This window comes from Toxotes jaculatrix, chromosome 5 (genome assembly GCF_017976425.1).
Source record: "Toxotes jaculatrix isolate fToxJac2 chromosome 5, fToxJac2.pri, whole genome shotgun sequence".
Classification (NCBI taxonomy): Eukaryota; Metazoa; Chordata; class Actinopteri; family Toxotidae; genus Toxotes; species Toxotes jaculatrix.
Window position 1 is genome coordinate 16,545,937 of NC_054398.1, and position 20,713 is coordinate 16,566,649.

The 20,713-nt window shown below is 40.6% G+C and overlaps 1 protein-coding gene across 1 annotated transcript; it reads left to right on the top strand.

Annotated features, from left to right (window-relative positions):
• The first annotated feature begins 274 nt into the window (after window positions 1–274).
• ccdc33 (coiled-coil domain containing 33) lies at window positions 275–20,360 on the top strand. Its single transcript, XM_041038218.1, has 13 exons — window positions 275–280; window positions 692–832; window positions 1,100–1,228; window positions 1,388–1,456; window positions 15,683–15,868; window positions 17,993–18,188; window positions 18,879–18,967; window positions 19,086–19,217; window positions 19,359–19,452; window positions 19,583–19,633; window positions 19,738–19,862; window positions 20,045–20,134; window positions 20,235–20,360. Exons 1-13 carry the CDS (start codon window positions 275–277, stop codon window positions 20,358–20,360), a joined length of 1,434 nt encoding a protein of 477 aa, XP_040894152.1.
• Window positions 20,361–20,713: the final 353 nt, after the last annotated feature.

Below are 20,713 nucleotides of genomic sequence, written 5' to 3' on the forward strand. Positions count from 1 at the left end.
ACATCACCATTTTTTAATATTTAAAATTTGTCTTGAATTTAAATTGTTTTGACAGCATTTGTTCGATATTAACACTGAAAGTATTAATATCATCATTAATCGTGGCACATGTTGATGCAGCAGTGGGAAAAGTGTCCACCAACACACAGAGGAATCCCTGATCTTAGATTGAATTATACATGTATTGGCACTACATTACAATTCCAGATACACCCTCACACTGAATTTATTTCCATGATTAAAATTTCTGTTCCGTCTGTAATTGTCAGGCATAATGGCGGTAGATTGGGAATCAATAAGGAGCTCTGGAACCGGTGTCACTGGTGACCTTTGTGTGCGCTCAGAGGACCCTCAGCCAATGACATTTTAAGCTCAAAGGTCCCCGTGGATAAGCACTCATCAGACGGGGTGTAAATGACACTCTTGGCAATCTGTGTGTGTTTCTAAACAGTGCTCATTCTGGCAGAACGCATAGATGCACCGAAGCAGTCTGCGCTGTATGTTCAGTATGAGCTACATTGTAGCGTAGAGCCAGAAAATACTTCAAGGGAGTTAGAGACAGGTTACAGAAAGATGCAGACATTACAGAAATAAATAATTCATTTGTTCAGTAAAGGATGCAGACCAGTGTTATAAGCCCTAATGAGCTGGAACATCTGTCTGCCTGGGGCATATTGTGACCCCTCTACAGCCCAGTCCATTGGAGTCCCCTTGCCCGACCCCCCCAGCCTCTGTTTGGCACTACCTCCTCGCCTCACCTGCAGGCGCCCTCCTTCTTTTGCACGCCCTAGCGTCACTACCATCTGCCAGCTCCCCTCAGGACTCTAACCAGGTGCTGGGCATGCTCGCACCCCAGCTATGCCACAACAGCACTGCCTGCTGGGATCAGCCTCGCTGTGCCAACTGTTGATCATCATGTCCTCTCAGTCCCGCCCAGAGACTCTCTTATTAACCCAGGCACAAGCTGTGCTTAATATAGATTCACAGTAGACTAAAGATGGTTTCAGAGTATGTTTAAATTTTTGATGAATGCAGATAATTTCCTGAGCCCACAGTCTTTGTTGTGTGTTGCTGTGCTCCTCCCATGTGTTCGCTGCAGGTCTCCAAGGTTGTTTCCCTCGAGACAAAGCCTGTGTGGAACCACAGCTTTCGGTTTCTGCAGCAAGACTTTGCAACCATTGTTTACTGGAGCTGCTGCTCTGACGTTGGAGTATTCCATAACCACATGGTAACATAGTCCAACATGTATGGGTGAATATGTGAAACTAAACTGTTGCTAAATCAGGGATGTTTACACAGTTCTGAATGTGCCCTGAATCCTTCCAGCAGAGTTGAGTGTTGCTGTTCTGTGTAAGTTAGCGCTGTATTCACATGGCTCCTCCGCCAGGAGCTGCACAGGAAGCTGATATCAGAAATGGGGCAGAAGGGGATGAAGGTGAAAATGGTTCTCCTCAGGGTGAGTGAGGAGCTTAATTGCTTATGCTTAACTTGTAATACTTTTTCACTGCTATACTGTATTTCATTACAGGTGGTACATAGTGTCCTGTTTCACAAGGTTTTAAATATATTGTCATGACAACCACAATTCTTTGTGTTTCCTGTTGGACTGTTTTCCTTTATTGTTATAGATATACTGTACATTCAGGGGAAGGGTGAATTGTTGATTTTCTTCATGGATTTAAACACGCTAGCTGTCAGCATGACATGATGTTCAGTCACAACCAGTGAAAAAACTCTGATATCTTTTTTTTTTTTTTTTTTTTTTTTTTTTACTTCAAATAATGATGTTTTGTTCTGTCAGAAATATCTACATACTGTGTAAGTGACTTTTAGAATCACTAAATGCTGCAATTCCTGATTTAAGCACTTTGTGAGCTTCATTAAGAAGTTTGGATTTTTGGTCATTTTCAGTTTAAATCATTTTAATAACTTGTAGTATATCACATACTCCTTACCTCTGCGGTAATGATTTATATCATTGTAACTCTGCATTTAATCCTCACTGCTTTCCTTCATGGATGCTTTTCATTTTTACACTCCATATTGGCCAGATTTAGGGGTTCATTTTATCTCCGTTTTCAGTAGATGTTTTCTCTGTTTCCTCAGGAGTCAATGATTTTGAACTTGGTCACAAACCTTGTATTCGGTTTAAAACAAGATTAGCTAAGAAATAGGTTTGCTTTTTTAAAAGACTCAACTATAACAAAGAAAATATTCATGCCTACTTTGTCAGAAATCATTTTCCTTTCTTTTCTTTTTCACATGAAGCCAACCAGATAGCTTTGGGGCCCCAGGTCTCACATCCTAGCTCAGTTACTAAAAAAATATCTGCACCACTTGCCTGGAGAGGGTACTAAACATACTTTATTGCTCTTTAATAATTGCTTTTCAACATTATTATCATAATGCAGCCTCTTTTATAGGATCTGTGAAAATACCATTTACTAGCTCTCGGGAGCAGAGTGGCAATCTTGAATGTGATGTGTCTCGTCACCTATGTCCCTGCTGCCTCTCTCCCGCTGTTTGGCTCCTTTATGAGGTCTGATTCATTGGCAAGCTTTAGCCATACAGTATTAATAGATCTCTGTGCAGCCAGGATGGGTCTCTTGAGCGTTACACTATTAAGAATTATGTTCCCACAATGATTTTCAAAAAGGTATTCTCCAGACTGTCACTTCAACATTTTATTGCAGATGTGTACAGAATTTGTCGCTGTTTGGCTGAGACTGTGTGTACGCTGTCAGAAAGTGTAGAAATCAAGAGTTATTGGTGTTACAATCCAAACTTGGCCTTGTGCTCAAGGTCACAATGTATAGCTGCATACAGCGGGATCTCATGCATAATGTATACAATATAGCATTCATTGCTAATTAGCACTAACAGGAAAGGATGCCCCCTGATTTCCCCTGATTTTATTCTCATTTGCATAAATATAATGGGGCACAAGAGAGTGTAAAGCCCAATGTCTGTCCTCCCCAAGGGGAGGAGGAGAGGTGTTACTGGGATCTGGGTGCACAAGTGATAATTGTTAGAGAGCTGTTATTCTGACACCCAGACCATAAACTACACAGTGTGAAGTGAACAAAGAAATGGTGGCTAACAAGCAAATGCACCATAAACCTGATACTGACTTTCAAAACTCAACACTAAATTTTTTTTAAAACGTGTAGCTCAATTAGTTTGTCTCCAGAGCACTATTACAATTTGCCCATCTCTTTAGTTTGACAGATGGACATTTTCCATTGTCTTTAAAGGAGAGACAGTGAATAGATGCTTGTTTTAGACAAACGTAATAATAGCACAAGATAAATGACAATGCTGATGAGAACAGATTGAGATCAAACACCAGTGATTCATCTCTCTGTATAAATGTAAAAAGGCTTTGATGGAAGACTCTTTAGCTGTTGTGTTAGCTAAAGCCGAGAATTATAAAAACAGACTGAATGATAGTGATTTTAGGACGGGGTGGTGGTTTGGGGGAACGGTGATATATTATTCACACCGGTGGGGGCCTTAAGTGCCAAATTAATTTGTTTTTTCTTTCCAGTTGGACGGCAGAATAAATGGGCGCTGTCAGTTGTGCAGTAAAGTGGTGTGCATTCATTTAGACAAGTGTTATTGCTGCACTGGAGCAATACGGTTTTAGCGAAGCAGGCCAGCCTGGTGGGTGGAAGCTGTGTAATTATCTCTGGTTCCTATGATGGCAATGATTGCTAAAACAGCCAAGTGGTCCCAGAGCACAGCAGGTGTGACTGTCAGACTGCAGGTTGGTGGGCCTGTCGGTGGATATGAGTGCACACGAGCAGTTGTGGCTGTGACTGAACTGATAGGTTTGTTTTTTGTTCATCTGCGATGACAGTGGCACACTAGTAGTTACTTGTACAAATCACAAGAATTTGATTAAAAGGAAACAGCTCAAGTCTGATTTATTGCACGGTGCTTAATATAACCATGAGAGCCAAAAGTCTCCTGAGGGATCAAATACCATATATCACACTGCGGTCTTATCCGAAAACTTCCAACCTCAAATCTGGCCTGTGTTACCTACTGCTATATTATAACTCACTGCATTAACATGTTTTTTCAGCCTGCCATGTTTCACTTTGCTGTATAATGATCTTGAAGATATTTTTGAACAGATAGGTGTTGACAGAAATAGTGTAGCACTGATTAAGGCAGACCTGCCAGATGTTTCAATTTTTTTTTCCTTTAAAATTCCTCCATTGCTTCTAAGCAACTCTGACAACGTGCAAACACAGAAACACAGACATCTGCTGTGTTTCAAAGGACCAGCAGGATGGAAAATGAATACTAATGTCGCCGGACCACATCTATCTGTCTGGCATTCAAAAGATCTGAATGCTCTACTTATTCTCTGTGATACAGAGGAAACTTTGAAACATGTAGGACTTTCAGTGGTGGGAGTCAGATAATGGATACGACAGATGTTTGCCAAGAGATATGGTTTTGTATTGATGCTCTCACACAGCCTGGACCGACAGAGATATTGCAGCTGGTTTATTTTCATTCTGAATTCCTGTGTTAATATCTGTTTGCGCTGCAATGGCTCAACTTGTATGGATAAAAAGAAGTATATATTAACTTTTACAGAAAAGCAATTTTAACTAGTAATCATGACATGGAAGATGAAATATAGAGTATATATAAAATGCACAAAATAAGGTTTTTAGCGGTGCATTGCTTTGCATTGTACACTAGGTACCTCTATAGCTTTAGCTAAAGCTATTGTTCTTCTCGTTTTTTTTTTGTTGTTGTTGTTTTGTTTTTTATTCTTTCATGTTGCCTCTCTTCAGCCTGACAGAGAGTCAGAAGAAGATCTGTTCCTGCTCTTACTGTTGTGTGGTGAGGACACGGTTTGAGATGATCAACACTTACTCGGCTGACTAATGAGGTGGATTCATTCGGGGCAAAGGGGTGGGCTGAACGTCTTTGTTAGACAGGCCTGCAGCCCCCTTCTTTGCAGCCCGCTCCCAGGGGAGGCCTCACAGACTGCCTAATTGAATCAAGTACACATGGTGCCTCCCCCTTCACAGCTCGGCCCCTCCCGTATGAGAGGAGCGAGGAGGAGAGCTCTGGCTTTGATGCTTTTGTTCTCCTCAGAACCATGGACAGTGCCAGGGGGGCTTCGTTGCAACTGGTTGCCTGCTGCTGGATGGAGAGGCACATCATCACTGCTGCGCTCTGACAGTGCCTATCTCTGCAGCTGTTCTCATTACACTCCTGCACTGAGGCTGAAGATTGGTGTGTTAGACTCTACAACACCATAAATTACTAGTCCAGCTTTAGATTGGGGGAGCTGGCCCAACAAGAAAGATCGAAAGGTTCAATAGCCCATTTAATCTGTATTTGATAGAACATCCCCTCAGAATAATTCATGTGTCAGTGGGCAGGTGGGCCAGACAAGCAGGACAAACAAATGTTAAGAAGACAAAGACAGGATGGTGTGACTGCGCATAGCTTAGTGCCTATTTCTTCTGTGACAGTCTCTCTTTTTCCTCAAACATGCACAGACACAGACGATACACATCCTTGGCGCTCCTCGCAGTTCAGCACCCTCATTTCAGAGAGACAGATTGGAGTTGTGCTCCAAGGAAAAGTCTGCTTATTAGATGACCTCCAGATGCCAGGTTAATGAAGGATCCATTTGTGAGCCAGGATTCAAATTGCAAGATAGAAAGCAGAGTCTGGCTCGTCTGTCTCTGAGATGCATGCAGCATCCTCATCCTGTTGGCTAATCTGTTTTCTACAAATGTTATTCAGTATGTGTGTCTTTGCTCCAGCTGAACTTTTAACTTTTACTTTGATCTGGCACTGAGATTTAAACATAGTATTTCTGTGTTGCTTTGAACAACAATGCTCCGTTGTTTTTTGGTCATGTTTAAAGTTCTCATTTGAATCTGAGCTGTTGCCAATGTAAATATTCATTATGTAGTCCTTGGCCCCATAGGTAATTCCCTTTATATAAGTCTGGCAGACATCTTATATTTTGACTGTTGCAAAAGGTCTTAGCTTAGATTAGAGCAACATGTAGATGATTAATGAGTTAGTTGATCCACACAAAATCAATCTTCCACTGTTTTCGATAATTGATAATTAGTTGTTTAAATCATTTGTCAAGCAAAAAATGCTAAACATTTACTAATTCAAGCTCTTCAAACGTGAAGATTTGTCTCTTTTGTTTGACCCATATGACTAAACTGAATGTCTTTGTGCTGTTGGTCTAATAAAACAGGCAATTTGAATACATCTCTTTGAGCTGTGGGAAATCATAACACGCATTTTTCACTATAATGAATCAATTAATCAAGTAAACAAACTGCAGATTAACTGGCAATGAAAATAGTGTTTAATTGCGGCCCTGGTTGAAATATCTTTGAAAGTGAATTAAGTATGAATGGGACTCATAAGTATTTTTATCAGACTCCATCCCCAGCCAGTGACTTAATTATTATGAACTGCCCAGAAAGCGTTATTGTAGTGAACTGCAATGGCCACATATCTCTAAGAGGCTAAAATGTAATTGTGGGGAACATCTGGATTAGTCCAGGCTTTGTATATCCGCTCCTAATGATATTAGATAGGAGTCTGGAGAATACCTTCCAGCACACAGCTCTTATTTTGATGAGCCAGAGGAAGACTGGACTGAGATAATTTCAACCTCACATGATGCAGGCTCCGTCTACTACGCTGCAATGTTCTCTCAGATACCATGAGTCTTTCAAGAGTATCAAGGTTACATAACCAATGCAAAATAATATGTAATTGCATTTTATTAATCACGTATGAATTTTGCATTTCTATAATATCATTGAAAATACTGATGCCATTAATGCCTGGCGTAATGCATTGACTGTGTGGTGGTATTTAATCCAGCATCTGGGTGCTGTCCAGAATCTCTATTGATTGCTCCATGCGGTCTCCCAGTCTCCGTCCCATCTCTCCTGCTTGAGGCAGGCCAGGAGGAGGGGTCCTTTGCTCATGTTGTCCATCCCAGGCAAAAGCACCACGCCCAGACCAGCTCTCTGTAAGTCCTCCCGCTAGAGTCTCAGTGATATTGTATGTGTCCGCATTTTATCTGATGAATACAAAAGCTATAGCAGCTTTGTATGTTACACTATGATCAAGCTAAGTTATTTTAAAATAAACAGATTAATGGCATAGCTATTACTCACATGCATTCTAAGTGATGTTAGATTTATAACCGTAGAGTTTTGTGTTTTAAACTACATATTGATTGTAAATCTACATGGGCTTTCAAAAGTCTTTTGACTGTGACTGATCAATACTCACTCTGAGTACAAATTTCAAATTCATCAGGCCTCCTTATATAGTATTGATTTTGTGCAATGGCTGCTCTGAAAAGAATCTGATTACTTTTTTTCCCCCATCAGTCAGAACAAACAGAGGCTTGATAGCAGCAGTCAGGTAGATTTCCCCTGCATTAATACTTCCACTGTGCATTATTGTGTTATATGGCTGAAAGGTATGAATGTGAAGGGAGAGAAAGAAAGAGAGGGATAGGATAAGAAGTATTGACATGATTTGTCCCTTTTAGAAAGCATGTTTTTGTCAGTCTTGTTACGTGTGATCTCTCTGCTTTTAATCATTTAGTGAAATCAACCTAGCATGTGATATCAGTCAGCATCATATTAAAATTATCTTCGATTTGATTGTCAAACTGTTCTCCGAGCATCATCACCACTGCAATTGTTTCAACAATAACAGTAAGCATGTGTGAAATCCTTTGTGTGTGTTTTTATTGGCAGGGCTGTTGTACTCCCTACAGGCAGGACCTCAGGTTCAGATGCAGCATAATATATGCAGTCCTACTCCAGCAGAGCTGCAGCGTACAGTAATTTCCAAAGCCCCCCCCGCTGCCGGGCACTGTTGTGTTTTGAGAGTATTGCAGACAGAAGGGAAAGGAAGAGTGGAAGTGGTCTTGAATAGTAATAACCTTACAGACACTTTCCACACATTGCAGCTGTGCAGTTTAGACACAGTAGTGTAGGCATCCCATTGAAGAGGCGGTACTGAGAGAGGTTAGTGTCGGACAATCAGCTGATAGACGATGAAGTGGGGCCACAGTGACACCTAGTGACTATGTGTTGTCACTGTGAAGTGTCTCCTGGATTGTGATCATCTGATTTTGTTTTGAATAGTTTGACCATTACAAATAAATTGTCAAGTGAGTTTAATTTTTGGTAAAAAATTATGTTTTCTAGTTTTAGGACACCAATTGGTAACAGTATTAACTGAAACTGTTCACATCTTTTCACGTGTAAAATATATTCCTCTTATGATTATGAGTCCAACCTTGACTGTCTCTCTTTTCTCATAAATACCTTTCTAACCTGCTGTTGGAATTTTCCATCTCGGTGTTGTGTTTGTGCTGGAATGCAGACAGTGATTGTTTCTTTTTTTTTTTTTTTTTTCATTTAATCACTGAAATTGAAAACCGATAATGTAATCAACAAGGCCAACAGGAATTTGGCACGGTACATTACAAATAAGGCTTGGACTGAAATGTAGGCAAAGCCGATGTGATACACGCTGGCCTTGACAGACAATAGCAGAAAGAAAGGCTCTGCAGCAAACCAGCCATGTGTGGGAGGGGGAACCATGAAGTGGGCGGTTCAGACTCTGACTCCAAATACAAGAGCTGAGAGCTTTGGAGACCTTGAACACTGAGGGTCATTATAAGCCAAGGTTCAGACAGCTGTTATATGGAAGAGCCTCAGGCATGTGTTTATTATTATTATTATTATTATTATTATCACTTGGAGTGAACAAGAAAACACCATTTATGTAAATTTCCAATTTAACTTACTTGAGAGGCATTTCTTGGGAATTGTATTTACCAAACCCTGTGTACAGCACTCCATGATTCAACATTTAACAGACAACAGAGTCACTAAAACAGCTCTTACAAGGCTTATTTACAGCTAATTCCTCAGTTGTTTACTTCATTCTCCTGCTGTTCTCTGATAAGGGTGTAGTGGGAATGGTGGGAGCTCCTTGGCCCCTGTCTGGCATGCAGGTTGGGCTGGTCTTGGGCTGCTCTGTTTGAAGTGCCATGTGGAGGCCTGTATCTATACTCTGCAGCTGGAGCAGACCGTGTAGAACAGATTTAAAGCTATTCCACTATTCCCACCTCAGCTAAATGTTTAACCTCACAATCATCCCTGAATACAGATGTGCTGCTGCTTCACAATGAAGCTGTTCCAGCAGTGTCAGCTATTGTCTAGCTTGTCTTGTGTCAGCTATGCTCCAGCTAATGGCTTATATCATCTGTCCATCTATGCAGGGCTGTCCATCATGGAACCCTACTGAATAGCCCAGCCTGGTCATTAAAGACTGGAGCATTGTTCCGCACAAAAAAGGGTTGAAGGGTTAACTTGTCTATTCCACAGTCTTATCTGATTTTAGAAATGTAAATCATGCATGCAGACTGCAAAATATCCCGTCAGCCCCCTGCGCTTTCACTCTCCTTGGTCGATATGAAGCTAATGTAAGGTCTTTAACCCTCTGATGGACCCCTGGCTAATGCCATTAATTCCTCTCTACACATGATAAAGGTTCTTTTCCAAGGTTGCATAGAAGCTATGACTGATGAATGCATACCAAACAGCACTCTTCATAGCCATCTTCTCCACAGTAATGTACACTGGAATGGGGATAATTTATATGGTCATTATTTGGATCCATTGACCCTTTCTTCTATGGCAGTTGCTCCTCTGACCTGTTCTCTCATACTGGAATAATCAAGATGCAGGTCATCGGCTTTCAGACACATAATGTTTTCAAGACATCCATCTCCTTACGGTATCTAGGGTGTTTCTCCCTAAGCTTTGTAATTACATCAGTTGGCTGTCTGACCTCAGACCCATGTTTTCAGGAAAGGGTGTGTGGCTGGGTGTTGACATTGTTACATCACTTGTCCACTCTCTGATGTAAATTCAATCGCAGTGACAGTCCTGCCAAAATGGGAATGATGTATAACACAACAGGCGTGCCTACCACTCTCTCATCAATCTTCAAGCCCTTTCCACAGCCTCAGACAGGACGTGGCATGCTTTTAATTTTAAACAGATATGTTTAGTCCATGTGGATATGTTTGTTTTGTTGTTGTAGCTACCCAACATGATGCCCCACTGTGCTATTGGACAATTTCTGTAAACTCTCTTGAAAAGTATGTTTTTAAAGTTTATTTCAGATACCGATGCACTGTGCTAAGTTTCACACATCTCTCCCTACCTCTCACTCTTGGGTGGGGGGCGGGGGGAGCGGTGGGGGGGGGGGGGCCCTTTTGGATACAAGCAACATTAGCGTTTTTGTTGCTTCTCTGAACTATTTGATGGCAAGCTGGCTTCGGTAAATGTCAGCTGGTGTGTTAGCCATTAAGCTTCGGTTGTATAGCATTTTGGAAAGGTCACGTTGAGCCGGTGGGGAAAAGCAGTCACTGATACTCGCTGTGCTGTGGCTGAGTGTGGCCTGGAGACCAACCTGCTGGAGGCTTTAGGGCTGGTTCAGATTACTTCATTGTCCCCAGACGCTTACTCATGCTACCAATGCATGTTGGGTTATTGAATTCACAGAAAACACAGAGAAATTAAAAGGCCTATGTATGTTCTATCATGGATTTGGTTTGCTGTTTTGTTTTCCTTCAAAGCTATTTAAACATCAGTTTTGAACTTTTGGCTCGCTTAGTCTCCTTACTCTGATCTCTGAAACCAATTTGAACTTTTTGCAGTGGTGGAATTCTACCCTCTTTCTGTATTAACGTACAAATTTAAAGTTTAATTTATTCGAGTATTTACATTTTATGCATTTTGTGCTTCAGTCGATTTAAAGCTGTTGCTCCTTGACATTAATCTGACAGCTACTAAATTTTACGTTGAAAAAAAGCATAAGATCAATGATAAGATTAATTACGATGTCAGAATCTTAATTTGAATTTGTCCCTAAGACTCTAAGAGGCTTTTGATAGTCCCTAAGCAACTGTTTTGTTCTTCTTTTAGGTATCAGGGACATTATGATGTGCTGCTGTCATGGCTGTGATTGGGAAGTTATAGGTAGGTACCCCTGCTCTATTTTTTACACAAAAGCATGATAATAGACACGACATGAGCTCCTGTTTACCTCAGGTTACACTTAAAAGAAGCTCTTAATTTGTTAATTTAATGTGTAGAAGGATCTAGTCAAGATATTCAAACAATTCAACCCAATATACCCAGCCCCACAGTTGTTACTGGGCTGTGCATGGATGCACTCATTGGCCGCTCTTTTCATTATACTCAGGGCTGACCCTGCTTTTACGTATATGCCCTGTTTGTTTATGGAGTGTTGTGGTTTCCGGGCAACATAACTGTAATTGACAGACGTTGATTTACTCATAATCCTTGGCTTTGCTCTCACTGTGGACCTCATAGGGAGTAGTACTGGCTCTCAGCCTCACACGTCCTTGAATCAAAGCTGCATGATGCCCTTGACACATTCCTCCCTCTCTCTGCCTTCCTCCTCCCTCTCTACTGCCATGTTTTAAAATCCTTTATACCCACAGTCCGGTAACGGCTCACTGCAGATGTGATTTTGTTTTGCTGACAGGGCACAGATGTAATTACATACAGAGCAAAATGTCATTTTCTCAGGGGAGCCTAGTAATTACATTTTTTGGTGCCACAAGACACATTTTAGTCACAGCAGGTTGGAACAACAATTAGCTGGAACTCAATTTTACATTTTTGAGTGTTATTGCACATAGAGCCTAAATGCAGATCAATTATTATGAATTTGGCAGAACCAGATATGATTCAGTTCTACAACTGATGAAGGCTTTTATTGTTTGGTGCATGAGAATTATACAGATTAGATTAGTTTGACAAAAATGTAGCAGTCAATGGCCTGTAAAGATTTAAAGTCACTTGAATTCTGTGTCATGTAAAAGAATATAAACAAAAATGTCATCTTAGCAAGTAACAATAGTTAATAATGGCTATGATCTTACGGAACATATCCAATGTCTAAACCGAATATCAACATTAATGAGCAGGTTTATCAAAATAAAACCGTCTGTATTTACATCTCCATTTCCAACCACAGGGTGAACACAGAGTGTATATTTATGAGAAAAGAATACTTTAATGTCCTCTTGTTAAAGATAAGTGGGACTCTGTAACAGTTGCTTCTCCCTTTTAATGCTATTATTCCTTGATTAAGATCTTCAGTGCAGCAGCACAGACATGTGCAAACGAACAGGAACTGAGCACTGTTGTGTTGAATTCCTGTGGTGACTAACAGACCATCTGTGTAAGGCACCACATCCTCTTTTCTCTGTTTTTTTATTCTGTTCTGCTTCAATTGTCATCAGTTCTCCATTGCCCCCTTTACCTCTGTGTCCATTAAAACACTGCAAGTACTTCCGCTTGGCTTGTTTTGTGCAGACCTTGGCATGGGAGGGTTGAGAAAGCAGGATGAATGGGGAGGATGCTGAGCGTAAATGTGAGAAAAAAGGGAAAAACATTCTGGGTCAGATGAAGGACGGAATAAAAAAAAAAGGTCGACAGAAAAGGTGGTGGACAGAAAAGGTGGAATATGTAGAGGGAGGGAGGTAGAGAAAGCTCCTGGGAGCCGCCTTGCTCTGGCAGGCTAATTGAAGCTCTGTGTGGCAGCAGACTCAGAGCTGTCACTCCCATGAAGAGCCCATTTGCTGCATTTTGCAGGCTGTGTGCTGAATTCTGATTATGTTACCAAAAGCTCCAGCCACAGACCGAGACTCTGTCACTGAGACCCCCCCTTCACCCCACCACACTCCCACCCCTGACCACTCTCCTGTATGGGGATACACGTCACACATCCCATTCCCCTCCCAGGCTCTTCACAGATTATATGTAACAGGGTCAGAGACATTCTGAACACGAGCAGCGACCACCAAGAACAACATGTGAATATGAATTATTTCGTTCTGAGGATTCTGTAAATTTGCCAGGCAATTTCATACATAATAATGTGATATTAGACTCTGCGGGAAGTGTTTTCAGTTGTACAGGTTTTCCCTTGTTGGATTACAAGAGATTATGTCTTCTAGCAAAGCACATAGCTGCAAGCACCGAGTGAATTATTTATCATGAATTAAAGCAGTCAGCTCTGAAAATATTTATCTAAAAACTGAACAGAGTAGGATTTTTAAATGGTAAGCTGCAGCAGAGAGATCCACGCACATGTTTATTCGTTTACTTTGGAAAAGCATATATTTGAACAAAGATTTATTAAAATGTATTTGGTCACTATTTTTTTTCGTAGCTGTTTTGCTAAAATAATCTGTGTCCAACTGAAAACAAACGGCTAAAGCAGGACATTTTGCTAATTGCATGTGAAAGAAGTTCACTGTTTACCTCTCAAATGTATTCTTCCTCCCTTCCCCCACTTTTATCAATTAGTTTCAGTCAGATCTTGTGACATCAGTGATTGTCACTCCCAGCCTCACCACTAATGAGCAACCTAAGCAGAAAAGTTATTGATCCACAGCTATTGAGGGTTTCACATACATTTGCATGGAAGTATGTGTACACACAGAAACATGTATCTCTTCGTATTCATCTTTGTGACATTGTATATTTCAGATAATCAAATTAAATGGTTACTTTAGCTCAAGCAGAAAACAACAGAACACTTATTCTGTTTTTTATTCCCTGAAAACTTTCAAATTTGGAGATACATGGTTTTTACTTGACAGTGACAATTTGTTTATATTTTGCTTTGTTTTTCTATAAAATTGTTTTAAACCCAACTCTCACTGAAATGAAATATTTCTTTCACACAGTATTGGTGATTTGACATCAGACCCTCACTGAGTTGAGTGGAGTTGGGAATAAATGCTCAGCAGGCGCCACAGGTGCTGCACAGCACGTCATTTAGAAATCATTAGTCAGTCCCCATCAATCTGCTTATCCAGGCTAAAGACAGAATTCATCCGGGGGCTGGTATTTACTGAGCAGGAACCTCCCTTTGATTCCATTGATTCTTACCTAATGCTTCCAGGCATAAATATAAGGTTTGATTTTATTTTGTTTTTAATAATGGTAGGATACAAAAGAGCATTGCTGTCAGAAATACTCAGGCCTTTAACTAAACGTACAGCTAAAAGTAGCAATACCACAGTGTAGTAATACTCTTACAGATAAAAGACATTACATTCAGAATATTACTGAAGCATAGAAATAATAGCATCAAAATACACTGAAACCACCAAAAGTAAAAGTACTCATCACACAGAGTGGCCCATTTCAGAACAATTTATTAATAGACACTTATTATTATTACTTTAATGCTGAAGCTTGTAAAGGTGGAGTTGATTTTAACTAATTCACATACTGCCTGGTAGCTGAATCTATAATAATACTGTACACAAGTACAGTACTTGAGTAAATGTACTTTGTTACTTTATATCAGTACAAAAGAGGGATTTTGAAATTCTTGATACAAATACATAATGTATTGTTGTTTTACTTTGAACTCTCGATTATAAAACATGATACCACAGTGTTTTGTACACAACAGGAATCCTTCTCATTGGCCTGAAAATGTTGCTAAGGCTTCTGTTGTGGTAACAGGTTGATCGCTCTAACTTGATGACACAGCTCCAACTTTCACATCCACCATCAGTTACATGTTCATTCTTCTAGTGAGGACTCTGACATTTGCTGTTGGATGAAGGCCTCAAAAAAGACAAAATCACTCAGCAGCCCTGCAGCTGTGAAGGTACGCTCTGACAGTGTGGAGGTATTTGTGTTGGAGGGAGAGCCGGTGGGAAGATAATAGATAATGATTCTGTTTCATGGCATTTCTTTGAATTTCTGCTACCTGGCAACCGTGACCGTTGATGGTGTTGTACATTGTATGTACAAGGCTCATACTTGAAGGTTTTTAGAGCTATTGACTAAGAGCTCTCTTGATATAGAGTGGGTACTGTATGCATAGTGATGTAACATCCTTTATATTCAAGAGATGAAGAGGTAGAACAGGCCACATACAAGCACAGTGAGTAGGGGAAGGTCATAGCTACAACGTTTTTTTGGATAAAAGCTTTTGTTTTCTGTAAAAACAGGACTGTTAGGTTTAATGTTACCATTGCATAGGTCATTTAGTTCTCCCACATTGATATGGGAGGTTGTTTACCATTTTGCTTGTTCCGCACAAGCCAAGAGTTAATGCTCCTTGCTTGTGACTTCTGCTGTGTATTTAACCCTTGTTGCCCCGTGTTTTGCTGAAATTGGCTTTACTTCCTGCCGTACATGTAATAATAATAATAGTGATTCCAATATCAATCAGTTTTTTCCTTTAAATATTTTCCTTTTCTTCTGACTTTAAATCCCAATTTTTAGGAAAATATTTAATTGTTAATCATTCCCTTTGCCACAAACTGGCCTTGGAGATTTCATATATGCGATTACTTTTGTTTGAGGTCAATTGAGGTCATAAACCCTAAGAGACCCATTTTGGATTTGGGAGGGCTAGCACAGCATAAAAATGATTGCCAACACCAATCACAGATACAGAGCCAATGAAAATCCACCGTATTTAATCATGTTTCACTGCAGTTCAAAACCATTTTTACAAGCAGTGGAGATAGATTCTGTCACTGAAAACAATATTTCTTCTACAGCTTCAGAAGAACGGATATCGCCTCCCATCTCATGATGCCCTCGCACAGATCCTACCAGATCACCGGAACTTTGCCAGTGAAGCGAAGACTGAGCTCCAAAACACAACCTATCAGGAGCAGGAGAGATCTACTCAGAGGGCAGAAGTTACACAGGCCAACAAACCCAACATAAACCGCACATATCAAGTACATCATCCACATAAACGGTAAGACAGACGTGTGAGACATGGATTTATTGTGACGATCATTGAATAAACAGTATTTCAACAAGACTAAAAATGATTTTATGCATTAACTTCACTAGTGAGTCACTTTGATTAAATGCGTCTATGCTTCAGAGCCCCCCTTCATGACTTTGAAGATGATCCTAACATGGCAGGGATCACCGACCTCCAAACTAAGGTGACTGGACATAATCAATACATGATCTACAATCAATCAGTGAGGCAATCCCCAATGTCACGTTTAGTTAGTGAACAGTGACATGGGAAGGCCTGTGAGATGAGACAGTATACTGAAGCAGAAACTCACAGTTGGGAGACAAAATGGCAGCTAGTAGAATAGATTAACATTTCTCAGACTGATTGCACTGAAGGAGGATCGAGTTGATGAGGTCTAAACTTATGCTGAGGTCTGAGGGTGTTATATATGCATATCTTGGCATTTTCTCCTGTTGCTGTGATCTTTTCTTCATAATTAAATTTACTTATTTAAATTCACTGTTTAGATAGACTGACTGACTGGAATTATGTGCTGATTCATGCAGTTTGACAGATTTCTTGGTATTAATTGGATGATTTCAGAGTGACAGTGCATACATTAGTGCATAGTACTGCTGCACATGCATAATGGTGATGATAACAGATGTAAACATCACATCCTCGTGCTTCAATCCAGCTGCCTTCTTTCTTTGGTACGATATCTCTGAGTGGATGGTGTGTATGACAGCAAGGCCATTTTAGTGTCTTCAAATCACAGAGGGGGGAGGGAACCTCCACTATTCCCCAGCAGGAACAGAGACTCCCCTTTTATTTTTGACATATGAAGGGACTTTCCAGACTCATCATGGGGAGCCGTCCTTCCCATCATGCCTGTGGGCCCCCCAACAGAGACACCATCTCATCTACAGTCATGATTGTCACCTCCTCTCTGGCCTTTCAATTAGATGCTCAATTTCACCCTTGTGTCCCACGGGAGTCACAACTACACCATCCAAGATTGGAATCCCCTAATCGCAACCCCCCCTCTCCCTCCACATGCAGCTGGACCCTGCTCCCAGTTTCCATTCAATCCTGTCTGATGGAGGAGCATGTGACAGACCAGGGAACAATGCGGACAGAGGACAGACACATGCCTTACACAGAGAAATGTCTTGATAACAGAGCTCTTCAACAATTCCTGGAAAGCAGCTCTGATTTCCTTACAGGAAGTTATAGTCAGTGAATTTTTGAAGATTCTTCTAAAATTCAGTGTTTTTCTTTAGTCTGTCTCACTGAAGCAGTCTCAAGAATTTGGCATGAGTTTTGCCTGTACATTTCAGCAAATGGGCTTTCACAGTACAACGCACCGTGAATGCACAACTAGGATTTACACAAAATCCTTGGTTAAAGCTTCCGTGACAAAAGACCTTGGAAGGATAGGGTGTTATTGTCCCTCTGGAATTCAAGAGCTGGGGTCTGAATACATTGCAACCCAGCCTGAGACAATCGATTACAGGAACATCACACTGTATGAGATCATTTTCTTTTTTAGGCTCAGCTATGTCCCATTACTAATTTCTCATGTTATGTGCTCTTCCGAAAACCAGGAGAAATCAATTATTTATTGAGACACTGAGCCTCATGCCAAACTGTACATGCAATATGCATTTTCTGCTGGGATGTTTTAAAATTCTCTTCATGTACAGAAATGTCCTGTTGACTGCATCCTAGAGGACTTTATCAAAAGATGGAGTTGAAGAGACATCTAGAGGGGATGATCATGCAGAACCACACAACATCAAAACATCCCACTGGGCTGCTGGGGATAGTGTTGACAGCTGTGTGACATTGGTCCTTATATGTTTTTGAATTTTGTAGAAAAGATATGCAACCGATTAAAAAAAAAAACAGGAAATAGTTTTCAGACCTTTTTGCACTTCACACCAACCTAGATTGTACCCATGCAACGCAAACACTCAACTAATGAGCCCCGATAAGCTTGAAATGAGGATTAAAAATAGGGCATTGAATTACTCTTGTTAACACACTGTAACAAATATCCCCCTTCAAGCTCCTTGTGTGAGACTGACAGGAAACACCTCTCCATCAGGAGGTGGAAAACTATCGTGCTGCCATGAGTAAGATGGCAGAGGACATCATAGCGCTGAGGACACAGGTGGTGGCATTGGAGGCGGAAAACAGCCAGCTCCGCAGTGATCTGTCTCTGCACCAGGACCTTGGTCGAAATCTGCTGGATGACACAGACATCGACGTCATGACCAAGGCTGAAATTGCTGACCGTATAGGTAAACCACAGCAAAACTCTGTGGTTAATTATTTTACCATACAATATATTATAACACAAGCATGAATTAAAACCATGCTAAAACACTAACTTTGATTCTTCTTGCTCTTCAAAAGTTGAGATCAAATGTTCAGATTTATTAATGTCTCAAAGTTTACTACCCAGCTAGCAACTGCTGAACCTTCTCTCCATGTCGTTGGATTTAAGGGAATTTCACTGGCAGATGAAGTAGTGATGTGCAAGGTGGTCCACTGTGTGTTTGCTAATCCTTGTGAGTGTCTCTTCCCAAGCAGACTGTGTCATTTTGTGATAAGGCAGCTCATTTAGGCCACAGGCCCTGATAAGCTCTGTGGGTAGTAACATCCCTTATCTCCTGAAGGACAGTTTGTGACCCTCAGTGAAAGGATGTTCCTCAAGGTCTCACTGTTGGCATCAAAGCCAAGGGACAGGATTTAAGTCACATCCAAAAGAAAATCCATTAGATTTCAAAAGAATTATTGATGGTTGTTCTTGATCATTATGGTTCAAATGTAAAAGTCTTCAACTTGACATGTTCATCATTCTAAATTTGAAATTGTTTCAGTGGTAACATATCAAATGCTAACTCTCAACTGCACAAATAACAGACTTAAGTGTATCTATACCCAGATTTATTCCACTGTGTGCGCTTTGCCCTGCTGTTCTTTTGAAGCCTCTCTGAAATTCAAGCTGGCCAGTGAGACCAGTAAGGCAGTCTCACAAAGGGACAGGATTCATCAGCTGCAGAATGAGTTGATCAAGGTTAGAAGAAACACATTAGACACATTACGCAAATTAAAGTTAAGCAATTTGTGTCAGTGTATTTGTAGTGTTTATGTAGCTTTCTACTTGCTGTCTTCCTCTCATGTGTGTTGTGCAGAAGAATGACAGTGAGAAGGAGCTGCTGAAACTTCAGGGAATCCACCAGCAACAGCAGGAGGATCTGCAGCACCACCAAAGTCGCTTGGCAAAGATGGCAGCTTTGGAGGCCAGAGTCAAACAACAGGAAAAGGTGAACAGTTAGCAGTGCTGTCCACTCGGCACACATTGGTATACCAATTCAATTTCTCAACAGGGAATGCTTCTGTCTATAAAATGTAACAGTTAAATGTTATGAAATATCCTTTATACTTGTGCTATCCCGATTTTTTAGGTCATTGAGAGGATGGAGAAAGCATTAGATGGCAAACTCAGAGAGAAGACCAAACAAAGTGGTGACAAAAGTCTGGTGTTGAAAAAGCACAGAGGTGAGTGGACTGGGTGAGGTGAAAAAAGACACTCACCAAGCACTTTATTAGGAACACCACACTAATACTAAAACTTTCCTTTGAGATTCTGGTTCACATTGACATGATCATCATCACATCATTTCTGCAGATTTGTCAGCTCCACTACTTGCACTACTGTCACATGATCGGCTGATTGGATAATGGCAAGCAGGTGTACACTTGTTCCTAATAAAGTGCTCTGCAAATTTATATTCACGACAATTTATGTGGCTAGGACACTCGACTTCTCTCGATGCTGTGTAGGCAAGACTGATCACAATACAGAAAAGGTAGAGTCGGCCCTGGCTGCAGAAAACGCTCGTCTCCGTGAAGAGCTGGACAGGATTCACAGGCAGCCTGCCCCTGTCATTATACAGCAGTCAGTGCAGGTACCTCCCACACATTCAAGCCAGCATTCAAACACAGTAATATGAAAGTGGTGTAAACTTTTATCTAATTTAAGGGATGAGGACTCAGTACAGCTCAATGTCAAGACTCCATACAGTATGTCCAGTAGAATATACTATAATTTCCTTGCAATTACTGAAATCTCAAATCATGTCCTCCTCAGACAAAAGAGGTACTACCAGTCAAGGAGAAACTGAGTTTACTAAACAAACTGGAGAAGGCTGAAGCAAGAGTCCAAATACTGGAGGCACAGGTAAAAAATGAGATATTCTTTGACTGTATATGTCTCAAAGGATTAAGGTCACTGATCACTTTTTCGTTCATGGTCGATTCCATGTTTTGCCTTTTTTCAGCTGGAGGAAAACTCTAAATTGTGGGGGAGACAGAAACAAGAAATGTTGACCAAACTTAGCGAGCACAGGCACGGCTTTGTACGAACGTCCACCACAATCCTTCATAATGCTTCTTCGGTCCGTTGAGTGCAGTTTTCTAGTTCTTACAGATTCATTACATTAGAAAAGCATTCACAAAGGAAGTAGAAACCTGAAAAATGGCCTGCAAATGATCTACTTGACTAAGAAATAGGTTTAGGCATTAAACTATGTAATAAAATTACATATTACACGGCATATTTTGAGTCAGGTGTATTGTTTTATTCATTAGCGTGGATTGTTATTTTTTGATATTTTTGCCATTTACACATGGAATAAAGGTACTGTACATTCCAGGTTTGCCAGTATATTATATACAGACACAGATTATACATTTCTATTATTATTCACTAACTAATATACAATAGATATAATGACGTTGTTCATCACTTATGGGATTG

Excerpts from the sequence above, each read along its gene's own strand:
- ccdc33 (XM_041038218.1), top strand. Across the intron at positions 833-1,099 it reads CCCCTCAGGACTCTAACCAG|GTCTCCAAGGTTGTTTCCCT; the intron begins GTGCTGGGCATG and ends TGTTCGCTGCAG. Across the intron at positions 19,453-19,582 it reads GGTGTTGAAAAAGCACAGAG|ATTTGTCAGCTCCACTACTT; the intron begins GTGAGTGGACTG and ends TCATTTCTGCAG.